The sequence below is a fragment of the Oreochromis aureus genome, linkage group 20 (assembly GCF_013358895.1).
Source record: "Oreochromis aureus strain Israel breed Guangdong linkage group 20, ZZ_aureus, whole genome shotgun sequence".
NCBI lineage: Eukaryota > Metazoa > Chordata > Actinopteri > Cichliformes > Cichlidae > Oreochromis > Oreochromis aureus.
In genome coordinates, this window is record NC_052961.1 from 2,630,409 (window position 1) to 2,658,403 (window position 27,995).

Below are 27,995 nucleotides of genomic sequence, written 5' to 3' on the forward strand. Positions count from 1 at the left end.
GATCCAACACAGCTGATTCAAATGGCTAAATTACCTCCTCAACATGTCACCGGCCCTCGAGGCCTGGAGTTGGGGACCCCTGCTGTAGGGTCTACCTTACAATATAAAGACGCTTCACCATTGAACAGCTGATTTATTTCAAGTAGAATCTGAATGTGAGTATTTTTACCCACTAAAGAAAAGCTGAGATGCTCGGCCTCGACCGTGTCTCTGGATAACGAGTTTTATTTCATTACAAACAGTGTTTACATCGTGGAACATCCAGTGAATACAAACTTCTCTGTAACAGAACCGCTACCAAAGCTTCAGTAGAAATCTCCAAAGTAATAATACACAAATAAGTGTAATAGAAACAACAACAACAACAACAACAACAAGGACAGAACCACAGTCAGAATATAAAGAAAGGAAGTGAACAGTTTGTGGGTTGACCCTGCTGTCCCTGCCGAACCTGAATGTTTCATAAGAGTCGACATGAAAAGCTGCTGAAAAACTACAGGCGTTCGTTTCCTGCTGAATCGTCCAGCAGGGGGCAGCAACACACTACAACCACGACCAGGGTATTTTCCATCACGTTCCAAGAAAATGTTCCTTAAAATCAGCTGAAAGCTGCAGGACATTTCCAAGAAAGCCAAACACAACCTGCCGTCAACTGTAGGAGAAAAGCAGCTTCTCAGTGCGTGAAAAAAAAAACCCTGGTTTGTTTCTTTTACACATCAGCTGTTTGTTTCCACCTCCTGCTGAGTGTGACACTTTTATGCAGTGAGAAAACTGACAGCAGCTCTGATCTCACGTCTACAACATCTACGTACTGCAGAGATCTCAGCCAAAGCTAAAACAAGGCTGCGCTGCACCCTCACGTAATACCACTTTGATCCACTAGATGGAGCCGTGAATCAGCATTAACATCTGTACAGCAGTCATGTTTCTTTCACAGTCATCACAGCTTTCTGGTAAAACACTGCCACCTTGTGGTGAAAGTTTTCATTAACATTGTTTTCCAAAAAACAATTCCTACAAATCCAATCAGAATGCAAGAAATACTCCATTACCAGAAATACTCCAAGATTTCTGCAGCAGCTACGACCACCTCCATTTCCTGGTAACTTGTCCCGCATCACGTCGGGCTGTCTTGGAAATTGCAACCTTTTGGCAACCAGCTAATCTCTTCTAGGAGAGATTAGGTGGAAAATAAATCAAGTGTTCAGATAGCGTAGTCTGTCTGGCTGTAGTTTTATCAGGATGGTGTCTCCTGTTTTTCACCCAATCAAATCATTTAGTTTGAACCTTTTACAGTAAACGCAGCAGCGCCCCCTGCTGCCAGCTTCAGCCCAGAGAATCCTGCTCTGAGTTTTTGTTCATTTCAGATGGAGAGCAGCAGGTTTACAGCTGAACAACATCTCATTACTCACTACACTGACACCACGGCACAGTTTGCATGCCAACACTCTACAAGGAGCATGCTGTGGACGGGCCGAATGAACCGAGCTTCAGAGACGGGAAAGAGAGGAAACTGTGGAGGTAACAGGCTGACTTCAGGATGTTTTGCTAAATTATCTGGAAAAAAAATCTCTTTAAGTTGATTTTTCTCTTGAAGCTCAGGCAAAAAAATTGCACGGCCACAGAAAAAGAATAAAGAAAATCCCGTTTAAAGATCAGCAAAACAGCATCGGACGAAACCAGCTCAAAGTTCAGTCCCACTGACTTCATGTTTTAATGTGTTTATTCAATTTGATTGAGCTGTACGAGGACCCGGCTTCATGGTGCACATTTAGGAAACCGCAGCTCGTGATGCCATTTTCTGTCGTTAAACCAGGTCAAACTCGTGTCGCAGATCTTCTGTCAGTGCGATTCAAGTGATTACAAAAATACATCTGGGTCGGAAGCACATCCACTTTGTAATGGGCACCAAAGAAGGGTTCATTTAAGAAACGAGCTTCATATCAACCAACACCACCAGCAAAGATAAACAAAATATTGATTATATAAGAGTAATAACTAAAAGAAGAACTCAGGAGTGAGAAAGGAGCAGTGAAGGAATACAACAGCTGTGTATACATACAAACCGACTGACCTGTGTGCCGTAACGCCTACAGAGCGCAGGGAAAAGGAGCCAACATGGCGGCAGCTGACACCGAAATGTTTATGACATCATTCAAATCTAAACCCTAAACTCACAGGGAACATATTTAGAGAACAGGGGCTGGAAGTGAAGCTTTTGAGGGCTTTCTATTTTCAGGAAAAACATTTACAACTAAAAGAAAGGAAGGATCTGATTGGATGAGAGAACTGCAGGTACACAGAGGAAACAGGAACAGTCCTATGCAGTCATTTCAATGGTGTGTACTGCAGTGTTGTCAGGCTCGGCGCAGTTGGCGCCCTCGTTGGTGGTGCTGCGGCTCCGGACGCCATCTGTGGAGCCCACGCTGGAGGCCGAGTGAGTCCTGGAGCGAACCAGCCGGGTCATCCCTGCCGTGGGCACTGAGTGGGCGACAGAGATGAGAACGTGTTAGTGACAGAGTAACAGAGGGCGGAGCCAGCGAACGTACGAGCAGAGGCTGATTTGAATCGTCCGCGGTGAACCGAGCCGCTGGATTCAAATCTGATGACAGTCTGTTCACACTGAAGCTTTGTATTTTCATGCGTGACGCTCACTTTACACACAGACAAAGAGAAGCCGCTGTGACATTCAGGCCTTCTGCACAACAGGAAGTCCACGTGTTCTGCTTTCATCCCCCGCTCTCATTCTCCGGATGGATGACTACTTTTCAGGAGGACACGAATCGAAGGTTGTGGTACTTTGTTGGCAAAATAAAAGCAACGAATCACTGACGATCAAAGAAGCATGTTGCTGTGGATCCAGCCTGTGTTTGGGTCCATGTTTATTACTAACTTCAATACAAGATCAATATTCCAAACATTGGGAAACGCTCACCTTTCAGCACAAAACACAACCTGTAACAACCATTAGCTCAAATGAACCAGAATATCTCAAACAGGAAAAGTAAAGGTGGAGGAACTAACATGGAGTTTTTGAACTGCGAACCTTGTAAAGCTACTTTGACGAGAATAAAGTATGGATATGGAAATGAGCAGAATCGATACCCTGTGCTTGTGTAAATGCAAATCTTGGATCTTTAACCTCGCAGATCCTCAGTACAAACTCAGATGTTCAGCTGTGCTCGTGAATATCGCAGCTAATCGTCCGGTGTGTGGGCTGCCTCTGCACGCTCCCTCACCTAAACGCAAGCCCTGCCAATGTTTCAGGGGCAGACTATCACCTACAACACTTCCTGACCAACTCTCCAGCCCTCCGTTCATGTGAGAAAACTCACTTTGACTTAAGCGAACACAGATCCATCTGAGTCATGATTGTCCTGCACTCTCTCTCTGTTTCTTTCTCTCTGATTGTGGAATAAAAGTATGAACATGTATTTATAAGTTACACTTGTGTTTGAATCCTGCAGCTTATCACACATTTGATTTCCATGTGTGACAACTGCAAGTGTCCAGAGTGAGGACAGACTGAGGGACCCACTGCTGCACATCATCTGTGAGGCTTTGCACCCCTGATGATCCACCAGGACAAACTCAGCAGTGTGTGAGGAAGAGGAGGAGGAAGAGCCAGCAGCAGCTGACAGATGGAGAGAATAGACAGACTGTTCCCTGTTTGTGAAGGACTGCTAGGAAAGTTTAACATAACTAATTGTCTGTCCTGAATCAGTCTTATTAGGTAATGTTCAAATAATGTTATCATCCCAGTGTTTTCAGTGTGGGAGAAAGTACTCAGGGCCTTCAAGTTACACACTATGAAAGGCAGCAACAAGTTTAATATTCAGAAACCTAAAGTATGTATCAGCAGCAGAATGGAGCTAAAAATAAATGTTTGTTTCAGTTCTATGAAGCTTTGAGTATTTTGGATTAGTAGCACTGCTGTGTTTGTTGCATCATATTGCTGTAACTGTTTATATGCTTTATATATTCTGAGGTAAGTTGATCTATAGTGTTACATCATATTCTATAAGGATGTTATGTGTTTGTAGACTTTCTGCCCAGTTTGACCCATTTAGCAGAAGTCAGCCTGTTTAAGGCTCTGATATCTATTCTGTATGACTTAAAGCAGTTATGACATGGTCTGATTTTCTCACCCAATAAAGGAATATTTCATATATCAGTCTGATCTTCATTCTATCAGAAACAGTTATCACAGCTCGTACGTTTTCTTTTTACACATATATGTAAGCATTGAGCCAAATTTAGTAATGCCAACATATTACATGGACAATATTTGTCTCTTATGTATAATACATCTGTATATACGCTGTCAAAGATACTTGTCTTTGAGTGAAGATTTAAGGTGATAGGAAATATAAATAACTGCAACTTGAATCTTTGACCCAGAGTTCAAGCTCACTGCTGTAATGTATCCTGTAATATATAAATATATCATAATAATCTTACAATACATATAATATTGGCCATATTATATTTACATTACCACAGTGAACAACATTAGCTAATTGTTATTTACTAACTAACCTTAAATGTCTGTTCAGTACAGAAATGAAGCCCAACTATCATGTTTTACAGTCCTGTGGTCTCAGCCTCAGATACTCAACTAATCAAAGTGATGTCATGACAAAAATGAATGACCAACAAAACATTTTTTCTCCTTCATTTCTGTCACACAAAGCTGTATGAAACGTTTCTCGCGGTTAGTATCATGGTTGCTAGGCAACCTGAGCAGCACGACGAAGGTCAGACCGTCCCATTTCACAAGCCTCTCACTTCCACACTTCTCGTACTTATAGTCAGTGTTGGGAAGGTTACTTTTAAAATGTATTCCACTACAGAATACTGAATACATGCCCCAAAATGTATTCTGTAACGTATTCCGTTACTTTACTCAATGAGAGTAACGTATTCTGAATACTTTGGATTACTTAATATATTATCATGCTGTTTACAACTACGTGAATGTACTATTGCTGTGATTTATTACTGTTACTGAAGGTCCATGACTCGAACAGTAGTAAAGGGACCTCTGGCTAATACGTCGGGTTCGTGTCGGGCTGGTAGCCGAAAACTAGCTTTACTTTGTTGTCTGGGTCAACTTTGCTTGCGGGAGACAGAGAGGCGTTGAAAGGCTGCTCCAACGGAACTTATTTTTCCGGAGGAAAACACGAACACAGTGTACAGTTGAGTCTTAATAGCTTACTTACAGCTGGGCTCGTCAGGCACTCTTCTTGGCTGCTGTGGTTATTATTATATTTACATGCTTCCAGCTCCCGTTTTTGCTCCGTGACAGCTCGGACTTTTCCTTTCTCTCCCTCCCTCGCTCACAGACACATAACGTGTATGGCAGTCCATTCTCGCTGCAGCACGGACTACACTGCCCATGATGCTACATTCTTTAGGGCCATGCCTGTAGCATTCTGCCTTTTAGCTTAGCACAACAACAACAACAAAAAAGCGGTCTCTCACCCAGGAAACACGCAGGGAGAGAGCGTCACCCTGTAACCATGGCAACCGTAACGCTGCCGCCTGGTACAACATTACGTAGCTGTCAAACAAACCCAAACAGTCCTGACCCGCGACAATATGAAACAGGGAAGTACCGCCGTGTAATCCATTTATTTCAACAAAGTAACTGTATTCTGAATACCACCTTTTTAAACGGTAACTGTAACGGAATACAGTTACTCATATTTTGTATTCTGAATACGTAACGGCGGTACATGTATTCCGTTACTCCCCAACACTGCGTACGTAGTACGCGTAGTGTGCGTACTCTTAATTGGGACACAGTCTTTCAGACACGAGCAGCAGCTTAGAGTCGAGCCCGAGAGCCGACAGTGTGAACAGAGTGATGTGCTGGCATGCAGCGCACTCTGCTGGTCACTCACTGCAAAGGAAGAAAAACGTCAGCGTGATCAGCTGATCGACAGCATGCACACACACACACACGCACACAGACGAGGGGGAAGACGATGGAGAGGACGAGAGAGGTTCAGATCCTGATACCTGATTGGCTGCTGACGTGGTGTAAAGCAACATGAGGGACTGGAGGAAAAGAACAACAGAGAGTAACGGGAACAGAGAGGAAGGAGGATAGGGTGAGAAACCGACATGCTGCAGTTTAATATCACACACACAGACACACACACGGGTATCAGGTGTGTGCGTTTACAACAAATCCTAAGGCAGGCCATGCTGTGCAAACTGTTACTTACACAGAAAATCTAGTGAAGCTGAGCTACAGACAGACAAACAGACAAAGACACGAGTGTGAAGCCACCACACACTGCGTTAGTCCTGCAGGAGGAAATGTCTACAAACGTAACGGCACAACCACTGTGGACGTGCTGCCATCAGACATGCTAGCTGTTTAACAACTCATTCGTACAGGACTGATGAAGTGAGCCAATCTTTCAATGGCCAGCAGGGGGCGACTCCTTTCATTGGAAAAAGACTGATTTTATTTTGCAGTCAAATTGGTTTTGAAGAGGAATGTGGTGCTGCCACGGCTGCCAGCAGACTGCTGAGGTCGCCCGTAGTTTGTCTGCAAACACTTGCTAACTGCTCTCTAAGTAGTAATCAAAGTGAAAAACACAAACTGGAAACGGCTCACTTTCAAAGTAAAAGCTAATATGTTTCAATGTGTACCTTTACTTTGAAAGCAAGCATTCTGCATTTCCTGTGATGTCACACTTTTTCCTGAACTGCGTGTCTGAACTGCTATAAAGACACGTCGGTGTCTTCCATGCAAACTACAGGCGACTGTGACCATGTGACCAAAGTGATCACAAAGAGATTTTTGGTACAGCACCGTCTTTGTGACCAGTTTCACCCGGCGACAGCCAGCAACTGCAGGAACCCCTGACCAGCTGCTCGTGGAATTCATACGTTTTTACACTGAATAATAACTCTCGAGTAATGTGCGAACCATAAACCAAAGCTGAGATCATAATTAACAAACTGTTAGACACTTTTCATTTAGAATTAAGGTGAGTCATTAAATGGTACTCACTGTAACCCATCCCCTGCACAAAGTACTTGAAGGCCTCGGCTAGTTTTCCAGGCTGGTGAAAAACAAAACATAAGTTTCCTCAATTGGACACAATTATTAACAACTACAAACATTAAAGTTTTATTAAGTTTCAAAACTTCAAATATGAAGGAAAATCCTGGTCCTAATCTTTATTACAACGCGATTATTTCCTTATTATTACAACATAGTGGAGGACAAGGAACAAGCAGGGAGTTGCCGAGGCTCACCTGAACCACCTGAGGAAGTCCTCCACAGTCTGCCATCTAGTGGAGACACAAAAAAACATCATGGGGTAAAACAGTGACCCTTTAAATGCTACGATCACGAAAACTAACAAGCACATTAAAGTCTAGGTTTGTAATACATACCAAGACTCTTTTACACAGTCTGAGCAAGTCTGAGAATATTTATTAAGCAGATTAATTTTTGGATATTCAGATCACATTTCAATAATCACTCAACAGTGGTGGTGGTGGAATATGATGGGAAGAAACATTAACCCCCAAGAAAATCCCACTTTTACGATAACTTCATAGAAACAAAAACAAACAATTAAAAGTTAAATTCTAAACTCAGAAAGTCAAACCTTGTCATCCGCCCGCCCGCCCGCCCAGCGGGGTGACGACTTTACCCCATCAGCCTTTTACAGCTGAAGGACAAAAATGAAACCCAGATCTGTGGAGGGTGGGAGTAATACCCCCCCCCCCCGGTGACATCATCAGGTTTCATACATAAAATGATGAGTAGAGACGGTACCTTGAGCAATGTGGTCTTGGTGGGATTCATTCTGGAGTTACACTCCACCTGCAGAGCACACAGACACACAGTGTACACTAGAATGTGACATCATTTACTGGCTGTTGTCATGGAAACAGGGCAGCCACTCACCACGACATCAACGGCAGGCGACGAGTCTCCGACGACCAGCAGAGTGGGACACCTGAGAAACGAGCACGCCGAATAACGGGACGAGTCACATGACTGTCAGACATGTTAAAGGAGGTGAAAGAAGACGAAGACATACCTGACGGTGGTGGCTGTGTTCTCATTCAGACCAGAGACAGGACGCTCCATCTGCAGCTCGGTGCGACTAAAACACACACACACACACACACACACACACACACACACACACTGTAAGGCAGTGAAGTGGACACACTAAGCTGCTGCTGTAAAACACGGCAGCATCAGTGAGTCTGGGATTTTCTCACTTTGAAAGGAGCTCGGATCAGATGGAAGCAAAGATAAAACCAATGAAAATCTGAAGCTTTCTGAAGTGTCCTTCAGCCTGTTAGCACTCTGCACTGAAACTTGATGTGAATAATGATTTGCTCACACCTGTGAAGTGAAGATGTCTGTTCTGCCACCTGAGCTGTCAAAACACATGTGTCTTATTTCTAAAGATCAGCACAGCTCTTATTTCCAGCTCCCATCAGCTGTCACTGATGATGATTACAGGGGCTTGAAAGCAAAGCTGTCAGTGTGCGCTCCGCAGCCTGCTCTCTGTTAAACACTGTTTCTCAGATAATTACGTAGCGCTTTGTTGTCCTGAAAGATGCAATTAATCCAAACAACATCAGTGTTTGGATCAGGGTGCTTCTGAAAAATGAAGCATCACTTTAGCTTCAGATCGAGCTCTGAAGCAGGAAACTTCCAGGTTTCCACCAGATAAACCGACAGCTGTGGAGGATGATTTGAGGTGATTTAACTGGCAGGATTAATGTGGTAAAGACAATAAAACAGAGTTCATTTCTTCTCCCACTTCCAGCATAAAGACAAAGTAGTGTGTAGCAGGAGAGCGCTAACCTTGATTAGTGGAAGGAAATCAGCTCAACAGGTAAAATATTATTACATAATGAAGTCTGGTTGTTTGTACTGTTTTTTTACTGTTTCAAACGATAATCCAACATTAGCTGTAAGTAACACACGTAGCTGAGGTAGAAGGTTGTCTGATGGTGCTGTATTAGATCTTCTTTAGGCTCTTTAAGTATTAAGCTGTGAAGGAAGACAAAATATTCCTCTCCCACTTCCTTCATATCTGTCCATCAACACATATCAGTGGCATTCATATAAATTCTGTTTTTACTTCTATTTGCATTTATTCATCACATCCACTTCCTTTTCCCCACAGAGCCACAGTGTTCAGTGTCCTACCTGCTGTAGCTGTTGTAGAACATGGCCAGGTTGTCCTGCGGTATATCCTGAGAGATGTGGAGTCGATACGTCTGGATTATTTCCTTGTTCTCTGTTAACTCGTCCTAAACACACACACACACACACACACACACACACACACACACACCCACCCACACACACACACACACACAGGTTTCAGTGGTGGTTAACCACAGCTTAGAGTCATACAGAACGAGCCTGCAGTGCCTTCTGTCCTCACAGTGCTGAAGTGATGCCCCATGATGATGTCCACCAGGTTGCTTGTCCAGCCGCTCAGCTGCAGGAGACAAAGAAAAGGTCTTATGATCCTCAGAACCTAAAGACCAACAGACAAACTGATTCTTGGTGTTCGGCTGACAGTTTAATAGATACTGTCTCTGTTCACACACAGTGACTAACTGCCAGGATCCTTACTAACTGTAAGGACAGTTGAACTCTGGAGCTTGCAGACTGACCTGAGCTCGTTCAGAGCTCGCCTGCAGTTGTGTCTTTCTGGTCCGTGTATTCTCACTCACTCGACATGCTCTCTGCGGTTTAGACGAGGATGCTGCCTGAGCACAGCTGAACCTCTCACTGTGCATCCATCAAATAATTACCGCTCAGATATCACACAGACTTTTTGTAGCAAAAAACCACCTTAATAATAATTTTCTCAAAACTGAGGATGGTGATAGCCTTCTGTGCATCGTGTTGGTAAATATTATATGGCACAAGCCTGCTTTCAGTTGCTGCTGGCTCTGCAAGCCACTTCCACTGCAGCTCCTCGATTTCATGCTTTGCATCCTCTCACTTTTTTCTGTGTGGGTCTTACTACTGCGCTCTCTTCCTTTTGGCTTTACATGCATGCACATGGAAAAGTGGTGGTGAGAACATTTCTTTCCAACCATTAACAACAAGAAAGTATCTGAAGTTGACTTTTAGTTCAATAAAATTAACAAACTTCTTCTTTGTTTACTTTCTTCTTCTTCAAAAGATGCAAACTTGAAAAAAAATCCTACATATTCATCTTATCCTGACTCCACATTTCTCCACCTGCAGATGTTTGAGAACAGCTGGAGTCGGTATCCAGAGTTTGTGTGTGTGTGTGTGTTCCTGTCTAGCTATCTTTGTGAGGACCGAAATCTGCATTCTACTATACTTGTGAGAACCAACAGTCACTTGTGAGGACACACTCACCGGTCCTCACAAGTTTGAAGGCCTTTTTGAGGCTCAAAATGTGGTTTTAGCGTCAGGGTTAGGGTTAGGCATTCATTTTTGATGGTTAGGGTTAGGGGCTAGGGAAAGCATTATGTCAATGAAGGTCCTCACTACAATAGTTGAACGGGCTTGTGTGTGTGTGTGTGTGTGTGTGTGTGTGTGTGTGTGTGTGTGTGTGTGTGTGTGTGTGTGTGTGTGTGTTACCTTGGAGGCAGCCCAGTCGATCCAACCCTTGGCACACGGGTCAACGTTAATCAGAACTAAACCCTCCACTAAACTGGGCTCATTCAGCTGAAACACGACAACAACCGTCATCAGTTACATCATCATCATCATCATCATCCTCCTTGCCGTCCCTCCTGCTCAGTCCTGTTTGCTACTTACTGCCAGTTTGGTGAGGATGTATGCTCCGGCTCCAACGCCGATACCTATCACGCTCTTTATGCTGATGATGTCACACAGATACACATTAGGGTATGCTGTCTGTCTGAAAATTACCCATCATGCACTTGACTGAACAGAGGACAGCAGACTTACTGAAGCTGGGTCATGACAGACGGCAGCATCTCAGCCAGCTCATCCATGGTGGGATACTGGTACCTACACACACAGTCATGTTCACATCACACTGACTCAGGGACTCACATCTGTGTGTCAACAAAGTCTTCGTTTGTGTAGGACGGGACTTTTGAGAGACGGGGAACCTCGGGGAGAAGCTTGTAAAGAAGACGGCACTGCCACTAACTTCTATAAATAACTGACGCCTGGAGAATAGTTGAGTGGGTTATTATTTTGTCAAGACAGAGACCGGCGTGGGCGGTTTGTGTGTCATTTTACTTCCAGAAGATGTAAACCAACATTTTAAGCGCTGTTAGAAAATCATCTCCAAAGTTTCTTTGTTAGATTTAGTCAGCTGCTGTTTGCTTTGTAGGTCATTATTTGTTGTTACTACTACTATATCGGTTTGGATGAATTATTATAAATTATTTTCAACATTTACTTTGTGTAATGTACACTCACTACATAATATAAAGTCATTATAATCGCCTGAAAACAAGAGAAAACAAAGTTCTTGCTGAAATTAAAGAACTGGCATTTATCACAGGCCACATTAACCCTTTCACACAGTCAGTCCTGCAGCACTTTGTTCTACGGCTTCTACCCATCATGCACACACACTGATGGATGCATCAGGAACGTGGGGCTCAGCATCCTGCCCCATCCAAACCTGCTTTAACTGCAACCAGCAGATGGTTAAAGCAGTGTAGCGATCATAATATCCAGTGCTGTGAAAATCATTCTTATCAGATGTAATCGTATTCATAACAACAAACTGCTTCTGCTGTCACAGTGTACAGCCGCTGTGGGTGGATTGTCCGAGCTGTGTTTCCACACACCAGCAGAAGCTGCTACTCCACAGCTGAAGGTGGGAACAATCACTGTCTGACACCGTCTGTCTCTCTGCTTTATTATTTACAAATCTGAGTGGAAAATTAGAAAAGAAGCATATTCTACACAATAGCTCTGCATAGATTTAGGATCCAGTGTTAATGTGACACTTACTAATCTAACCGATCACTGTAACTGTGACTGTGTGTAAAGAAAGAGTGTTCTTCCTAAGCTGGTGCAGGTTTCTCTGAGAGCTCCTGTTTCTGTTAACAAGTCAAAATGCTGCAAATATCCAGGACACTTCAGGTTAAATAAGGGTTTTTAAAGAAAGCAGCAAGCATTCCTGAAGTATGTTGTAGCAACATTATAACTGTTTTTATTAAATATAGTCATTTTCTTCTGAGTTTGCAGAATCTGTTTTTGGATAAACTTAAAGTCTTTGAGGTTTAGACTAAGATTTGAACTCCAGAAAGTTTTATTGCACAGTAACGACATAAAACCAACTTAAGGAAAGTAGCTCTGATATTCTGGATTCAAACAAATCTGATGCATTTTCTCATTTCAAAATAAAAATCAAGTCAATGACTAACATCAGCTCTGACAATAACCAGAGTCCTCACAATCCTCCGAAAAACAGCCTCACAGAAACACAGCAGCTGTTTAATGGGGACAGTTTTGTGTTAACAACAGATCAGCCACAAGAAAACACTGGTTAGTGTTACACCATGGAAAAGGTGTGTGTGTGTGTGTGTGTGTGTGTGTGTGTGTGTGTGTGTGTGTGTGTGTGTTTTTACCCTGTAGGGAATATGGGAGCGTTCTCCTGCTGTCCCGGAGCATCAACATGCAAAACTGAGAAGTGCTGCGTCACTTCCTGCATGTCTTCATAGTTAAAGAGACTGTTGAAACATGACTTATCTACACACACACAAAGACACACACACACACACACACACACACACACACACACACACACACACACACACAAAGAAAACAATGTGTTGTGTTTTTGTTGTCACATAATTCGTCGCTTCATTAACCGTGTCCATGTTTTACTCACGGTTGAGTCCGATGTCGTGGTAGGTGAGGATCGTGGGCCGGTTGCCCTTAGCGGCCCCCCTCATGGTGACGTGCAGCACGCCGTGGGCCGTCTCCACATCGTGCTCCTGAGTAGCATCGCGAACAACACACAAACCCCGCCCTGTCAGCACCGACAACAAACATGCACTGCAGCACGAGCCCTGAGGGCCGGCTCATTAAGCTGTGTTCATGCTGTAATGTAAATAACACTGGAGGGGGGGGGTGTCTAATCTCTGGAGTCATTTTAAAACAGTAACCAAGTGTCAACAGCTCTGAACAGGTCATTCATGTTTATGTGATCAGAAATCAGGCCACATGAACGCGTCGTAGTTTTGTTTAAAAAGCCGAACGACGCCGTGCGAAGCTGCAGCGCGGCGACTCTCAGCCTGTCACAGGCTGTGTAGGAAATCATCCATATTCATCTGGTAACAGATGGAAACACAGACAGGCGCGCAGACCCGTGAATGGATTCATGGGTGCTGTAATCTCATTACTGACTCATGGAAACACCTGACAGATCCCATTAATGGATCTGAAGCTCATACTTACTCACGTGCACACACGGCACGCACAGTTTTACATGTTTGGATCTGCGGCGCATTGAGAGCATTTGTATGCTTTACACAAAGCACAGAGTCAATTCAGTATCGTGTCTGAAGCAGGTCGTTTCTGCTGCGTGCTTCATGTGAGAGGAAAACTGTGGAAAAGATCCCAGGCCGACTCTTCTGAAACTTCCTGTGTGAAACCAGGCCGAGTAAAATAAGCCTGTGTGAGGTTCAGCGCACGTAAACACGAGGATGCTTGAAAAGTCACAGTTTCTTTGATGAGTCTCATTTCTGCAAGTGAGCACAGCAACAAGACACGTGCTTCAACGTGAGGACTGGAAATAAATTAGGGTGATGATGTGAATCAGAGGACTGGCTTCGTGCAGACCTTTATTCAGGCGTGCGGTCAGACGGGCTCGGGTCCTCTGATGTGGAAAACAAGTGGAGGGAAGCTCCAAGCTTGTTTTAAAACAGGCGATTTACACCAAAGTGCTTTAGCTAAAGTGTTCTGTTACAGCTGTTCCTGACTCTGGGGAAACAGTACATCTTAAAAGAATAAGATAACACAATATTAAAACATATTATGAAGTCTGTATACTGAACTGAACTCAAAAATTAGTTTTCAAAGTTTTCCAATGCAACGGTTGAGTCTCTGTTTTGACAATAAAAGCACCCGCTCAGCACGCTTTTACTCAAGTGGACCTCACACGGTCCTGAGGTCCACTTCGGCGACCTCAGGACCGTGTGAGGCAGGATCAGAATTAGTGGTCTCAATGCTGTTACTCATGCAGTACCATCAGGGCAGTGACAGTGAGCCCAAACACGCATCCACAGTCATGAAGAACAGTCCTCAGACACAATAAGCACGTCTGAACTGGCAGAAACACAGCGCTGCACATACACGGACGTGTTGTAAGTAACATTTTAACGGATTAATATCACAGCATGTAAAGGCAGCCGACTCCCCTCCAGCTAACTTGAGGCAGCTAAAAGCAGAGAGCAGGCTACGAAGCAAACTGGCTCAGCAGCTGTAAGGTATCAGCTGGTGAAGCGTGACTCCAGAGGAGCTAATGAGCAGCTGACCGGCTAACTCACCACCCCAACTTCTAAAGAACAGAAGATCTGGTGCAGATCCAGAGAGTCAGACATCCTGACAGAGGACAGGAGGAAGAGAAAAGGTTTCAGAAAGATGGAGGTCAGCCGTGCTGACGTCCTTCGGCCTTCTGCTGAGTGAACACAGAGACGGGAAGCGGGGGTGGTATGATTGGATCAAGAGACATAATCCATGTGGTCATTGGCTGAGAAGTGGAAGGTCTTAAAGTCTAAATAGTCGAACCTGCCTTCTCTCTATCTGCAGCCTCCTTCAGCTTCAGGTACTTTATTTCTACCTGCAGGAGGTTTGACGAGAGCTCCCTCCACTCACACAGACGACACAGACGTACTCCAGGTGCAGCTGTCAGCTCAACAGGTGGATTTAACACCATTACCCAGAAATCAGTGGATTTATCCACCCGGCTGTGTTTTTAAGAAAAGCTCAGATTTTAAGTCTGTATCACCAGAAAGGAAGCAGACTCAGAGCTGCTCACTCTGAGTGAACCACCTGAGACCTTTGTGGAACTTTTTAATTAAACTTCATCTCCTGCTCTTGAAACTGACTAATTTAAAAGTCTGCTGAGAATTTACTGTCCTGATTAATCTTCAGTCCTCTAATAGAACAAACAGACACCTGAGTCTGGACCTGTGGACCGTGCTGTTGTGCTGATTTGGGAAATTCTAGGATTTTTTTCTCCAGATGTTGTGGAGCACTATCTAGCAGGTATCTGTGTCTGTGTGACGCACCTGTACAGTTTATGGGTGCAGGCTGATAACTTAGCTAGCTAGAATTAGCTAATAACTTAGCACTGTGCCCACTTGACTAATTCTGATCTACAGCAAAAATACCCAGTCTGTAACCAGTGGGTGATATGAAATACACTGAATGTCATCTACTGTATTATTGGCGATTTTATTTTTAAATAAAATTGTGAGGAAAATGTGGATTTCCCTGACACGACCACAGCTGGGGAACAAACAGTCCGAGCAGCAGCTCATTGCTCTACATTTACCCCATCGCTGTGATCAGAGTCACTGATGCAGACTGACCTGCTGTGATGTTAATATGACGGGTGCAGAGGATCGATCCATGTGCAGGCCCGCTGACTTCAGCCTCATGTCTCTGCACAGTTCTCCTCAAATATGACTGACTGGGAAACTTTCCATCCATACAGTTAAACTCTGCTTGTTTGTCGTTTTTTTGGCCCAGCCTTTGTTTTTATTACAAGGCAGGAAGAATGCATAGTGCATTATCACATCAGCTGACATCATGCATGTCATCTCAGGATCGATCCAAGCAGGTTTAGAAGACCCTAAACTCACACTGAGGTTGGACCAGAGGGCCACAGCTAAATCAGCTGAGAAAGTCCAAAAGCTGAACAGCCCCCTTCACAGTCAAACCTTCAGATTAAAACACAAGAACTAGATCAGAGTGAGGGTGAAATAAACACTCCAAAAAGAAGAAAACCTCCAGTTCTGGACAGTTAGAGTGCCAAACAGTTTCACAGTTTCTATGGGAAAAGTGTGCCGAAGCAGCCCAAACACATACCACAGCTGGGTGATGACACAAAAACAGGCTGCTCTGTAAAAGCTTCCACCCCCTCTGCTTCCACGCATGTAAAGGTGAACAAAAGGTCAATAAAACATGTGCCTTCATCAGCGCCGCTTCTAATAATAGCTGATATTGAACGTGACTGATCAATGTGGACTTGTTTCCTCCTAAATCGATTCTGCTCAACAACACACAGCAGCCTGCAAATAGCAAACACTGTTTGATGGGCCTGTAATTACACAATGATGAAGTATCTCTGAGGTTTTATCCACTTCTCTCACACCGAGTCACTTTCATTCTCAGCTACAGGTTATCAAATAAACTTGTACTGTTCACTCTAAGAATGAAAAAGAACACCCTGCTGGGGTCATTACTACAAAATCTCATGGATGGTGGCTACGTTACATCTCAGAAACAGTTAAATGTTGTCCATGAATACAATATGAACAGAATATCTGCTGATGAAGTGTCAGTCACTCACCTGACAATCAAAATCCTGGAGATTCCTCCCATTCTGAAGAGACAGAGACAAAATCTTCACTTTTTATGTCAATCGCAGTTTCCAGGAACTGAACACAAAGACGACTGTACCTCTGTATTTTATAATTCATGCGGAAATTAGTTGAAAAGCAGGAACAGAAAATCATTTTCCTCAGAAGCAGCTCAACAAAAGTTCACAGTTTACGTCCAAGTCCTGGAATCCAGGTCTGAGGGCACCCTGTAAGCCCCGCCCCCTCACCTGTCCTGTCAGCAGTGGTTTGATCTCAGTGAGCTGGACATCATGAAGCTCCTCCATCATAGGACAATCCACCTGATAAAGCACACAAACAGGAAGAGGAACAGTTTGTTTTACTGGAAGTTGTCGAGACTTCTAATAAATACATTAACAAATAAATACATATATAAATAAAAACAACGTTCCTGTTTGCTTTTTGGGGGGTGGTCAGAAGCATAAGAGGAAGCAAAAGTAAGTAAATAAAAAACAGCTGACACTGTTTCACATCCACAACAATTTAACTTTGAAACAAACAAATAAGAAGAACTGTGTAGGAAGTAAAACTTGACTCATGTTACTAGTTTATTAGCCTTTAAAAACACAGCGTTCACTACAGCTAAGCATTCTGATTCCTGTGCTGCAGGAAGGAAACCACACAGCCTCAGAACTGAAGCTGCTGGGCGTACGTGGCACATCAAGATGCTAATGTTTAATCCAATTTTATCCATGCATCTGTCTTAAAGCTCCTCAGGCCTGAACGTGGCAGCTCTGTAGTTTACCTGTAACCCTTCGGGCCAACTTTAGCTGCACAAAAAGATGAAACTTTCATATCCAGCTTTGAAACTAGACTCAAAGAAACAGCCCGCTGTGCCAAAGCTTTGACCCCTTTGTTCCCCGTCTGCGACTGCATATCTTTGTTGGCAGCTTCTCTCACTGGAGAAGTGCCCAGTTTCTCAACTAGCTTGGGAATTCTCTTCAGCATCAACTTTCATTTTTGCTGCACTTTCTGTTGGCTGTGCCCGTCTCTTTAGTTTGCCCCGCGTGGACTGCAGGACTACAGCTACAACTCCAATAAGAAACTTCGGACATGCATGTTTTTAAGATAAAGATTTACTAAGAGCTGAATTTTGTTTCAGTTGGTACATCTGAGCTAAATGAGCACACAACATGTTAGAACAGACTCACAAAAGTACAAAACATTTAAAGAATTTCAAAGTTTTAATTCAGTGGATTTTATAAATGAGTGCTGGCATTAAAGTTTATCATCCAGCAGCTGTGAAGATCTCACAGGTGTGACTGTCACAAATATTTAACGATGACAACGATGACAACTTGCTTTAATACAGACAATTTCATTTTTGTGAATGTGTTTCCATGACGTGTGGAACAGATATGTTTCATCATGTAATAAAACAGTTGTAAGAATATTGTTTTCTTCTTTTTTTTAGGTCTTATTTATGACACAATTATCTCATTTATTTTCAAATTAACTTGGTTCATTTTAATGGAATTAAAAATAAAGTTTTCATGACTATTTTAAAAACAATATTTTAAATGAAATACCTAATACCAGTGGAAGTATATACCTAGTATCAGTGGAAGAAGCACTTCCTCACCCATCTAAGTGAGCTCCTCAGTCCCAGCCAACAGCAGTACAGTTGTCCACTGACCAACAATGGGCCGTGAGCTCATACAAAGTAATATAGCATACATGGTTATGTGCCAAAATCAACACCGCAAATCATATATTGGGTAAACCAAACAACCAAATTAGAGAACAGCAGAACACAGAAATCATCAGGCTGGGACTCGCCAGTCAATTTACACCTGCAAGCCAGTGAGCACTCTTTCAGTGATGAGGATGTGCACATCCTTGACACAGAGGAACGCTGGTTTAAACAGGGAGTCAAGGATGACGCTTACGTGAAAAGGAAAAAAAACATCTCTGAAATGAGGAGGAGGCCTTAGAGTACATCTTTCACCATCTTAGCAATGTAGGATTGTTAATATGCAATCCTACATTGCTAGTAAATAATGCTAGTTCTGCACTGTTTGTTGGGGAAACCTGCAGTCGGCTCAGAGTGCAGAGGTCACCCGGACAAGCGACGAAACACCCCTCCCACGCAAAATCACACATCCAGATGAATGGAATCAACTTTCACTAATACCAGAAAATGTCATGGTGGGAATTAATTTGATTTCCATTGGACCAACATTCCATTATTTAAGTAACAGTGTATATTAAGAGTTACACACTAAACATGATCATAGCACAAAAACAGCATTATTGAAGGCAATGGATGATCTTCACATGGCCTCTGACGGTGGACATGTCGTGTTTGTTCTGCTAGATCTCAGTGCAGCATTCAATACTACTGATCATAACATTTTATTACAGAGACTGGGACACTTATATTTAATACTTGATATTAAAGGAAATGCACTGTGCTGGTTGAAATTATATCTATCTTATACACTCCAATTTACGCATAAAAAAAAATCAGAAGTCTTGGTCATGGAGTTCCACAGGGTTGTGTGCTAGGACCGATACTTTTTATGTTATACATGTCCCCTTTATGTAATTTATAAAACACCGTTTACATTTTCATTGCTGTCCAGATGACACCAAATTATATTTATGAAGCCTGATATCCCAAATGAGTTAAACTATAGGCTACTTTAGGGATGATGTCTTGTCATTTTTTTCTTATAAATTCAGACAAAGCTGAGGTTGTTGTACTGAAATCTAAGAAACATGGGGTCTTTTGTGTGTGTGTGCGTGTGTGTGTTGTGAGACTATTTCGAGTAACTTACTTTAGAGGAACAATAAACCCCACCTCTGTCTTTTACATTTAAACTTTAGTCTTAGTGTCCAAAACTTTAACACATGATTCAACATGTTTGCAGTTGACAGTCTGCACAAGAAACACTCCGACATGCAAATGCTGTGACTGGATCTTCATGTAAAGGTCAGGCTGTTACACCCTGCATTGCTGCATGCCACCATTTGCATCTGTTCAAATATTTCCTCTATGAGCCTGTTAGGCACATCAGCTGAATGATGGGTGAGTTATAAACACATTTATTATAAATACTCACTCTGCAGTCTGACTGTGACATGAAAAAGACAGAGTCAGATAAGAAGTGTGTAATTATACATTTTAAGTACAGACGGTTGTTTTGAAGAGGTTGTTCGGACCAGTTCTGCTGATATTAATAATGTTAATTTCAATGTAACCCAGTCTGTGCGTCTCTCTCACAGTCTACCTGTGGGGCATTTCCACCTGTGTAATCCAACTGTGTGAATCTAATGGAAACAGTGATCTCTGGCTGGAAGTAAGCCATCCTCCTGTTTGTGTGTGTGTGTGTGTGTGTGTGTGTGTGTGTGTGTGTGTGTGTGTGTGTGTGTGTGTGTGTGTGTGTGTGTGTGTGTGTGTGGGCAGACAGCTTGGGTAACAGTGTTTCAGCAGAGTGGTTTGGATGGATGTTGAGCTTCCTTGTGGGCACTTTGGCTCCGACCCAGACACACAATCCGCGTGCGAGTCAGATGGAGCTCAAACTGAAAACAAAACGAGATCAATCCCAAATCCAAACATGAACGGTACAGAAATTAAACTGATCTTTTTTACAACTAAATTTTACTCTTATTATGCGGCCCTGAGGTGAAATTGGAAACAGATTTATGCATCTTCTAAAAGAAAATGTCTTCTCAGGACCGGGGATCAGAGACCAGGGACGACAACTGTTTCTATGCAGTGGTTGAAGCTCCCTTTGAACATTTGCAGCAACCTGATGTGAGAAACGGGGCGAATCCAAAAACTACACCTCACAGCAGACAGGCTGCAGTTTTTATTTTAACTACCATTCTGGGGAAAAACAAAGACATTACCTATTATATCGAAGTTATATCAAAGTCCAACAAGAGCTTGAATTCAGTGCAAACTTAAAATTCAAAATTAGTGTAAAAATCCATCTGATTTCAACATGATTTATTTCAAATGTGGGTCATCACAGCACACTCCTGGAGTTCATTTGGCTGAGAATGATGGGCCTCGCATATAAAAGCCAGTATGTGATGAGCTGGGAGTCAGAATCTGGGTTTGTGTCCACCCCAGGCTCTTTGCTGCATCCACAGTCTGCAACAAAACCGATGACCTGATGGTCCAGGCCCAATAAAGCTGACTGGCCAGCCATTGGTCTGTTCCTGCCATTGATGCTGTTTCCAATCATCAAACAGACTGTAACAACCCTGACTAACCAACAGTTTTTCTTTCCTGATGGTATCTCAGTGTCGTATTAAAGGCAGCGTGAGGTGACTGAAACACAGAGGCTGTTATTAGTGGTGTGTGAAACACAAATGAAGGTGTCTGTGGCGACAGTTTCATTCACGTGTGTCTAAAAATGGAGTGCAGACTGTAAAATGTGTTTCGCAGCACACCTGTGACTAAAACAGCAGCACAGATGGTGCTGTGGTAGTTTATGGTGGAGCTGATGCCTCTTCTCTCACAGCAAGTAGCAATGAGGCGGAGCCACGACCGAGACAGCGAGCCCAGGTGGGGTGAAAGAAAAGGACTCAAAGCGACAGCAGCACCACTCGTCACTGTGATTAAAACCTTATTAAGAGTAGGGCTGCTCAATTAATTGAATTTTAATCTAAATTATGATCTGGGCTGTCAACGATCATTAAAAACGACTGAGTCGATTATTAGCACCTCCCTCGTGCTTTACTCTCGCGCTGCTCCGTGTGGTAAATCGAGCGCACCTCTCTGCGATTCGAACACGCATCACAACAATTAAGAGGACCGAGGGAAGCTCGGAAAGCTAAGCAGAAGTTATTTGGAGAGGAGAGGATAATGGCTGCTGAAGAGAGAATGCTGTTGGTTGAAAAGAGGTCAAACGACTTCAGTGGTGTGGAAACATTATCAAGTAGACATAGTGTGTAAACTTTGCTACAGTGTCGTAGCTGCACCACAGAGCAACACTACAAATTTATTCAAACATTTGAAGACCGCTCACAAAGTGACACACGATCAAACAATGAAGGAGCAGCAACTTTAGTCGACATACCTCAATGTCAGTTTGATGCAATTGTGCATTGTGTGGCTACACAGCTTGCCTTGATGTTTGGTTATTTGTATGCATAAATATTGTGCAGTATTTTGAAGTTCACTAAACATAGATGTTTACATTTTTCATTTATTTTTTTATATTGCAAACATTTGCACTGTTATCAGTATTTGCACACTATTTTATATTATTTTTTGACAATCTTTAAAGCCATTATTCAATACATTGTTATTGTTAAATAAATATCGTCAAATAATCGAGATCTCAATTTCAGTGAAAATAATCGTGATTATCATTTTTGCCATAATCGAGCAGCCCTAATTAAGAGTCCTTTAATAAACCATGTGATCAACTCAAATATGAAGAAGTGACTTTTCGAGCTGCTCCTGTCTACCACAGGTTTGTTTAACACAGCAACAAAGAACAGGTTAAATAAGTTTACGCTAAATTTTGCTCTCCTCTCAGTTTCTAGCAGCGATGCCTGCAGCTGAGCACTGCCACTCCTACATTAAAGCTCAAGGTACCAGCAGTACATCCTGTAATAGAAATGAGCTTTTCAAGCCTCCCAGATTGATGGCCCTTAATATAAAGACTTGTTTCGGACTTTACGTTCCCCAATTTTGCTTTAAGTTATAAAGTTATTTTGTTATTTAAATATTTAAATAATGATCCTTATTGCTGTTTTAGAGGAGCGGTGCTTCAAAGGATAGTTGCAGATTTCTGTCAGAATCTGCAGATTATACAGTACAAATAAAATGTTCACGTTGTCTTCCCAACAGTTTCACTGGATGGCCAGGAAGCTTTCGCGATGTCTTCTCCGGCGCTGATAATTGGCGTCTGTCTTGTGTCAATGACGTAAAAGACGGATTTAATGCGACATGACCGTTCAGACAGCAGTCGCTTTCTAAAACATCGGCTATGTATCGGATTCAGTACCACATACGAAAGTGACCCAGATCGGATTTGTGCTGTTCACACTGTCATACCATGATTGGATATGGGTCGCATAGGGTCAAAAAAGTCAGATTTGATTCGCTTTTGCATGCAGTGTGAACGTCGCCTTAGTCACTCCACTCTTTGCTCATGTGTCTTTTTTCATTAAAGGCTCCTAAGGCCCAAACAAACCAGGCAGGTATTGTTTGTGAGTGGATTTCTGTTTGGTCGATTCATGAGTGGATCACTCAGCCTGAGGACACGTCTGCCAACAGAACGACTGTTTACATGACACCATGTCCATGTTTACGTGTGGTCCAGGCAGCAACGAGGGCTGCTCTGTTTATAAAACAGAGATATAGTGACTACATGTGTAAACATACAAGTGGGATACTCCACAAACCCGATCTCACTGACAGAAGAGCACACATACAAACACACCTGCAGGAACACCTGCAGAAGGTCGTCACGTACAGATGACAGGCCGACCAAAGGGAAGATTTTAAGGACCAAAATGATCAGTTGGCCCTTCTCCTTGTTCTTTTGCTTGTAATCTCACAGAGTCTGAGCGGTCCTGGTGCCTCTGGTCCTGATCCAGCTCTCCTGCTGAGGCCCGCTAACGTCCCTCCTCTTCCTCATGTAGTGTTTGCACCGCTGGTTCTTCCTGGTTCGCACCACACATCAAAAAGCTCAGTTTACCTCCTCTCTTCCTCCTTGCTGTTATTCAGGACTGCTGATTAGTCACAAGGTCATAATTCCCATCATTCAACAAGTTACTATTATAAATATGTAATGATAATAATAATAATGATAAACATTTATAATTATATATAATTATGATATATAAACTGTTATTTCTTTAACATAGACTGTACACTGCAGTTTCTCGACTTCATCTGTTTCTTTTTGGTTCCTGTGAAGCTCCTCCAATCCCTGAAAAAAATGCTCCATAAATAAAGAAGATCCACATTTTTGTTTTTATAATCCTTCCAGGTGGAACGAATGAACAGCAATGGCCAAAAGTTTTGTGGCACAGGGGCACAAATTTTGTGTTTCATTTATTCGCAGCTTCAGTTTTTATTTCTCTCATTAGTGCTGGGCGATATGGAAAAAATATTTATCACGATATGAATTATTTTATATCACGATAACGATATATATCACGATATACCACCTGACCTGTGGTCATCTGGAAAGTATGCAGTCTTTAAACAGCGAGGGTGAGGGTGCAGTCTTTGTTTTGAGTTACTGTAAAGCATGTCGCAAATCCGGGTGCACGTAAAGCAGCACCATGTTGCAAAACAACAAGACAGAATTTCTTTGTGAAAAATGTCATTTTTTTTATACTTTATTTTCTCTTGCATAAAGTTAAGAGTATGTAAAGTGAGAAGACAACACTAATATATTTGCACAGGCTATTTAACCCTTTAAGACCATAGAACCAAGTCCACCAGAGCTTATCTTAAAATTTATTTATTTTGAGTGTCTTCATAGTTTTATTTTTGAGATACACAAATTTTTATATACTACAGGAAAAATGAAAATAAATAAATGCAAATTTGCAAAAACACAGCATGTGCATCAAAATAAACGATTTACAACAGTGTAATTTGACTTCTAAGCATCCCAGAAACGATACAGAAGAACATAAAGTCAAACATGACTTTTAAAAACACCAACATAGGCTTTGAAGCTTAAAAAACTACATTTTCCGCGAAAATGACGTCACTTCCGGTTTCGGACATGTAATGGCGGACATGCGATAGTTCGCGCTGACTTATATTCCAACGTAGGAAGTGTTATGAACAGATGGTCGGATCGGCAAAGCCTGTTTGCAAGTCTGGAATATTATGTTTTGTTGCTGGAAGTGCTTTTATGCAATTTTTGCAAAGCTATATGTGGAAGGAAACCGTGACCTTGGGCAAGCTAATGGAATAAGATGTAAGTACAACTCCTCCGGTTTCATATGCAAAAAAAACATTATTGCGCTACCTTACATGGTTACAGTTCTACAGGGATTTAAAAATAGTTAGGGAAAACGGAGTTTGCCTGCTCCGACCGGTTTTAAAGGGTTAATGATATATTTTATGTAATAATTTGTAAAATTCGGGTTAGAAACGATAGAAGACAAATGGCACGATAGAAACTTTTCTATCGTCCACACGATATATATCGTCATATCGCCCAGCACTATCTCTCATTATTATTTTTTACATGTTTCTGTGATATAATGACTGTAGATGCTTATATCAGCTTCTGGAGATCCATCCCTGCCTCCCAGTCTGTGGGCTTCTGCTTGTCCACATGCTTTTTAAGGATTGACCAACTAAATACGTTCTAAAAGACCAATTCCAATTCCCAATGACCCAGGAGATATATGGTGATTTTATTATTATATTATTACTATTATTAGACTGCGAAACTGATAAGAAAGCTGTGAGACTAACACAGTTGTCCTTAAAGTCATTGTATATTCGCTCTTTTAGTGCGTTTCTGTAGCTCTTCATCTACAGATTTCTACATGGTCTCATTCTACACATTAATATCGGTGATTCTTGTAGGGTTTATGAAAATGCTGTTGAAACACATTTTTAATAGCCAAAAATCTCAGGAATCCGCACAGACATTTGTTATGTCAGATAACCAGTGTTGGGACTAACGCTTTATTAAGTAACGCGTTACAGTAACTACGTTATTATTGTGGTAACGAGCACGGTAACTAGTTATTATGCCAAAACCAGGAACGTGTTACTCGTTACTGGGATTTAGATAGGCTCGTTACTCGTTACTTCGTGTGGTGGATATCGCGGAGCTTCCACAGATTCAATAACATTAGCAAGTGGTGGAGGCCAGCAGGTGGATGAAGGAAAAGGGAGGCAAGAGGAGAGACCCGAAGCGGCCGCCGGTCCGCGTGTCAGGTGAACTGAACTTCAGGTAAGAAGTTATGACCTGCAGTCTATCTGGGTCAGATATAAACCAAGTTTAGGTGGAGTTTATTTTCGGTATGCTGACATTTTCGTACTGCGTGCTAGCTAGCTAGCATGACGGAGTTTCTATACAGCTGGGTGGGTGCTATGTTACTGATGTTGAACTTTATTTTGTTCATACGGTTAATTATTACAGTTGCCAACCGTCCAGTAAAAAACAGAATCGTCTGGTATTCAGAGAAAATATTACGCGTTTCGTACTGAGGTGAAAAGGAACACAGTTTGTCCCGGACTTCAGCTACAATGAAAAGACACAAAGCTGAAGCTGCACAGCTGCCTCTTCTTCTCTCATTCATCTCCTCTCTGTTTCTACTTCAATCACGAAACTGATCAATGATCAGCTGATCGGCTTTTCTCTGTCGTTTGTTTATCGCCCTTTTGCGCCAGAAAGAGGAAACCAGTGGATGTCGCGTTAAACAACAGCAGCACGTTTAAGCTTGATCAGCTGTTGTTAGAATTTATTTAATATTAATTTCTAGTATCAGCTGATGTTTGCTGGAGCCACAGCTGTAAAGCTGCTGGTCATGATATCGGTTTGGTTATCTGGTGAGAGGAAACATGCAGATGAAACCAGGAGATGTCCTTACTGAATCATCAGAGCTGAACAGGTGATGGAGAAACAGGTTTACCTTTTAGGTGACATGAATGAGTTGAAGGAAGTTATGAACTGTTTCTGAGAGACAAATAACACCAGGATCCTTTTCTAAGTAGCTGACAGCTGGTAACTGTGCAGGGGCGGGTCTAGCAAAGTGTTGCCAGGGGCCAGGTAGGGCATTAACAGGGAAAGGGGGCACAAGGAAATACTTTTCTTTATTATTCTCATTTAAAATGTCTCGCTTTAAAAAAATAATTATCTGAGTCTTACAACAAACAATTGATAGATTGATACATATATACCATCAGAACAGTGTACATCACTGTCACAACAGTGTTTATTTTCATTTTAAAAGGCTTTATGATTTTTCCTATAATGGTGGGCGGTCTCTAGTCAAAATGCCCGGGACTATTTTTTTTGTCCCAGTCCAGCTCTGTATGCAGCTCATCTGCAGTCTGGTGTTACCTACATCTTCCTATTCAGAAGGCAGAATTTCCATGTTCTGAGTACAATCAAAAGCACCACGACTGCAGTTTTTGTGTTGGATGTAAAAGCAGGCTAGAATCATGGCGGCGGTCAACGACGGTCCAGGCGTGGGATTTCTCTAGTGGAAATGTGCACATTATTTTTCCTTTCTATTGGTAGGTGGCACAGTGCACTTGTGGCAAGTAAGCAAGCTAGAAGACTGGCAGTCTGGCTGGGTATCCAGTTACAGAAGCAACACATTAACAAGAGAATTCTGAGTAAAACCAAAGTTACTTTCCCTAGTAACTAGTTACTTTGAAAGTAACGAGTAACTTGAAGTAACTGAGTTACTTTTTTAGAGAAGTAACTAGTAATGTAACTAAGTTACTAATTTAAAGTAACTTACCCAACACTGCAGATAACACAGACCCTCTGCCTTAACTGTATATGGAACAGTCCCATTTTAAGCCAGGAACCTCAATAAAGAAATCAATAAAATTGATTGATTATGTCCAGACTATAAACAAATGGACTGAACTGCAGCTTTATATCAGAAGGGGCTGAAAACGAGCTGATAAAATCAAAGGTAAATGATCAGGACGTGCTGCACTAGTAAAAGTGAGGAGGCTGACATCATGAGCGGATTTATTTAAGCCCAGCTCTATAAACAAGCCTCATCACGACGTTCTCGTAAACGCCTCAAACAGCTACGCACCTGCCGACATCCATCCGACTAATTAACGGGCTGTAACAACAATAGATGCGAGGCTGGGCTGAACGGGATGTACCGAGGCTGTCCGCCCCCACACACACACGCACGCACACGCACACACACACACAGTGGCAGGAGTTATACTGTAGAGGATCTTTAACGTTTAACGTTAATGAGCGCGGATGCTAAGCCACAGACCGACCGTTGCTACGTTACCGACACACACCTGTTACCAAACACACCGCCGCCATGTAAGCTAGTTCTGCGAGCTAATAACCTCCACCACTAACTAGTAACAGTTAACACTGAAACTAGCCCGCTCATTTACCCGTTAACTGGTTAATTATCCTGAAGAGCAGTCATTAGTTCGTGCCGAGCCGAGTCGGACCAGACGCTACTCACCGTGTTTTGTTAGCTCCGGAATCTGCTCAGGTTACCGGGTTAATCCAGCCGCCTGTGACCGTTTCAACGTCAAAGACAGCCGTTAAGATCGATGTGGTCGCGAGGATCCTCTCTCACTGACTGAGCTCGCAGCCAGCAGCACGCGGACAGTCCGGGGCGGAGCTACGTCAGCGTAAACAACAGGTCACGAGATCAGCCGCCATATTCTCAACAGGTGTCAAAATTTTCTACGAGCACCAGAAGCTTTGTTTCTGATTTAT

General features: G+C 42.6%; 1 protein-coding gene across 2 annotated transcripts; it reads right to left on the reverse strand.

Annotated features, from left to right (window-relative positions):
* Positions 1-200: 200 nt before the first annotated feature.
* LOC116328404 (protein NDRG3-like) lies at positions 201-27,883 on the reverse strand. 2 transcript variants are annotated; one of them, XM_039604480.1, is made up of 17 exons: positions 27,736-27,872; positions 23,016-23,238; positions 16,818-16,889; positions 16,560-16,592; positions 12,870-12,975; positions 12,607-12,727; positions 10,961-11,023; positions 10,808-10,868; positions 10,628-10,714; positions 9,447-9,503; positions 9,206-9,309; positions 8,076-8,141; positions 7,940-7,991; positions 7,808-7,855; positions 7,279-7,314; positions 7,031-7,082; positions 201-2,481 (listed from the first exon to the last, which is right to left on the reverse strand). In XM_039604480.1, exons 3-17 carry the CDS (start codon positions 16,875-16,877, stop codon positions 2,321-2,323), a joined length of 1,107 nt encoding a protein of 368 aa, XP_039460414.1. In that variant the 5' UTR covers positions 16,878-16,889; positions 23,016-23,238; positions 27,736-27,872; the 3' UTR covers positions 201-2,320. The 2 variants fall into 2 exon arrangements, with proteins under 2 accessions (XP_039460414.1, XP_031606044.1); XM_031750184.2 differs by lacking the exon at positions 23,016-23,238 and having other exon boundaries at positions 27,736-27,883.
* Positions 27,884-27,995: the final 112 nt, after the last annotated feature.

Bases quoted from the DNA above. Each gene is read 5' to 3' on its own strand.
- LOC116328404 (XM_031750184.2), bottom strand. From the start codon at position 16,877: ATGATGGAGGAGCTTCATGATGTCCAGCTCACTGAGATCAAACCACTG. The intron at 9,504-10,627 runs GTAACACACACA...TGTCTCCTGCAG, and splicing joins TCGACTGGGCTGCCTCCAAG to CTGAGCGGCTGGACAAGCAA. The intron at 8,142-9,205 runs GTAGGACACTGA...TGTGTGTTTTAG, and splicing joins TTCTACAACAGCTACAGCAG to TCGCACCGAGCTGCAGATGG.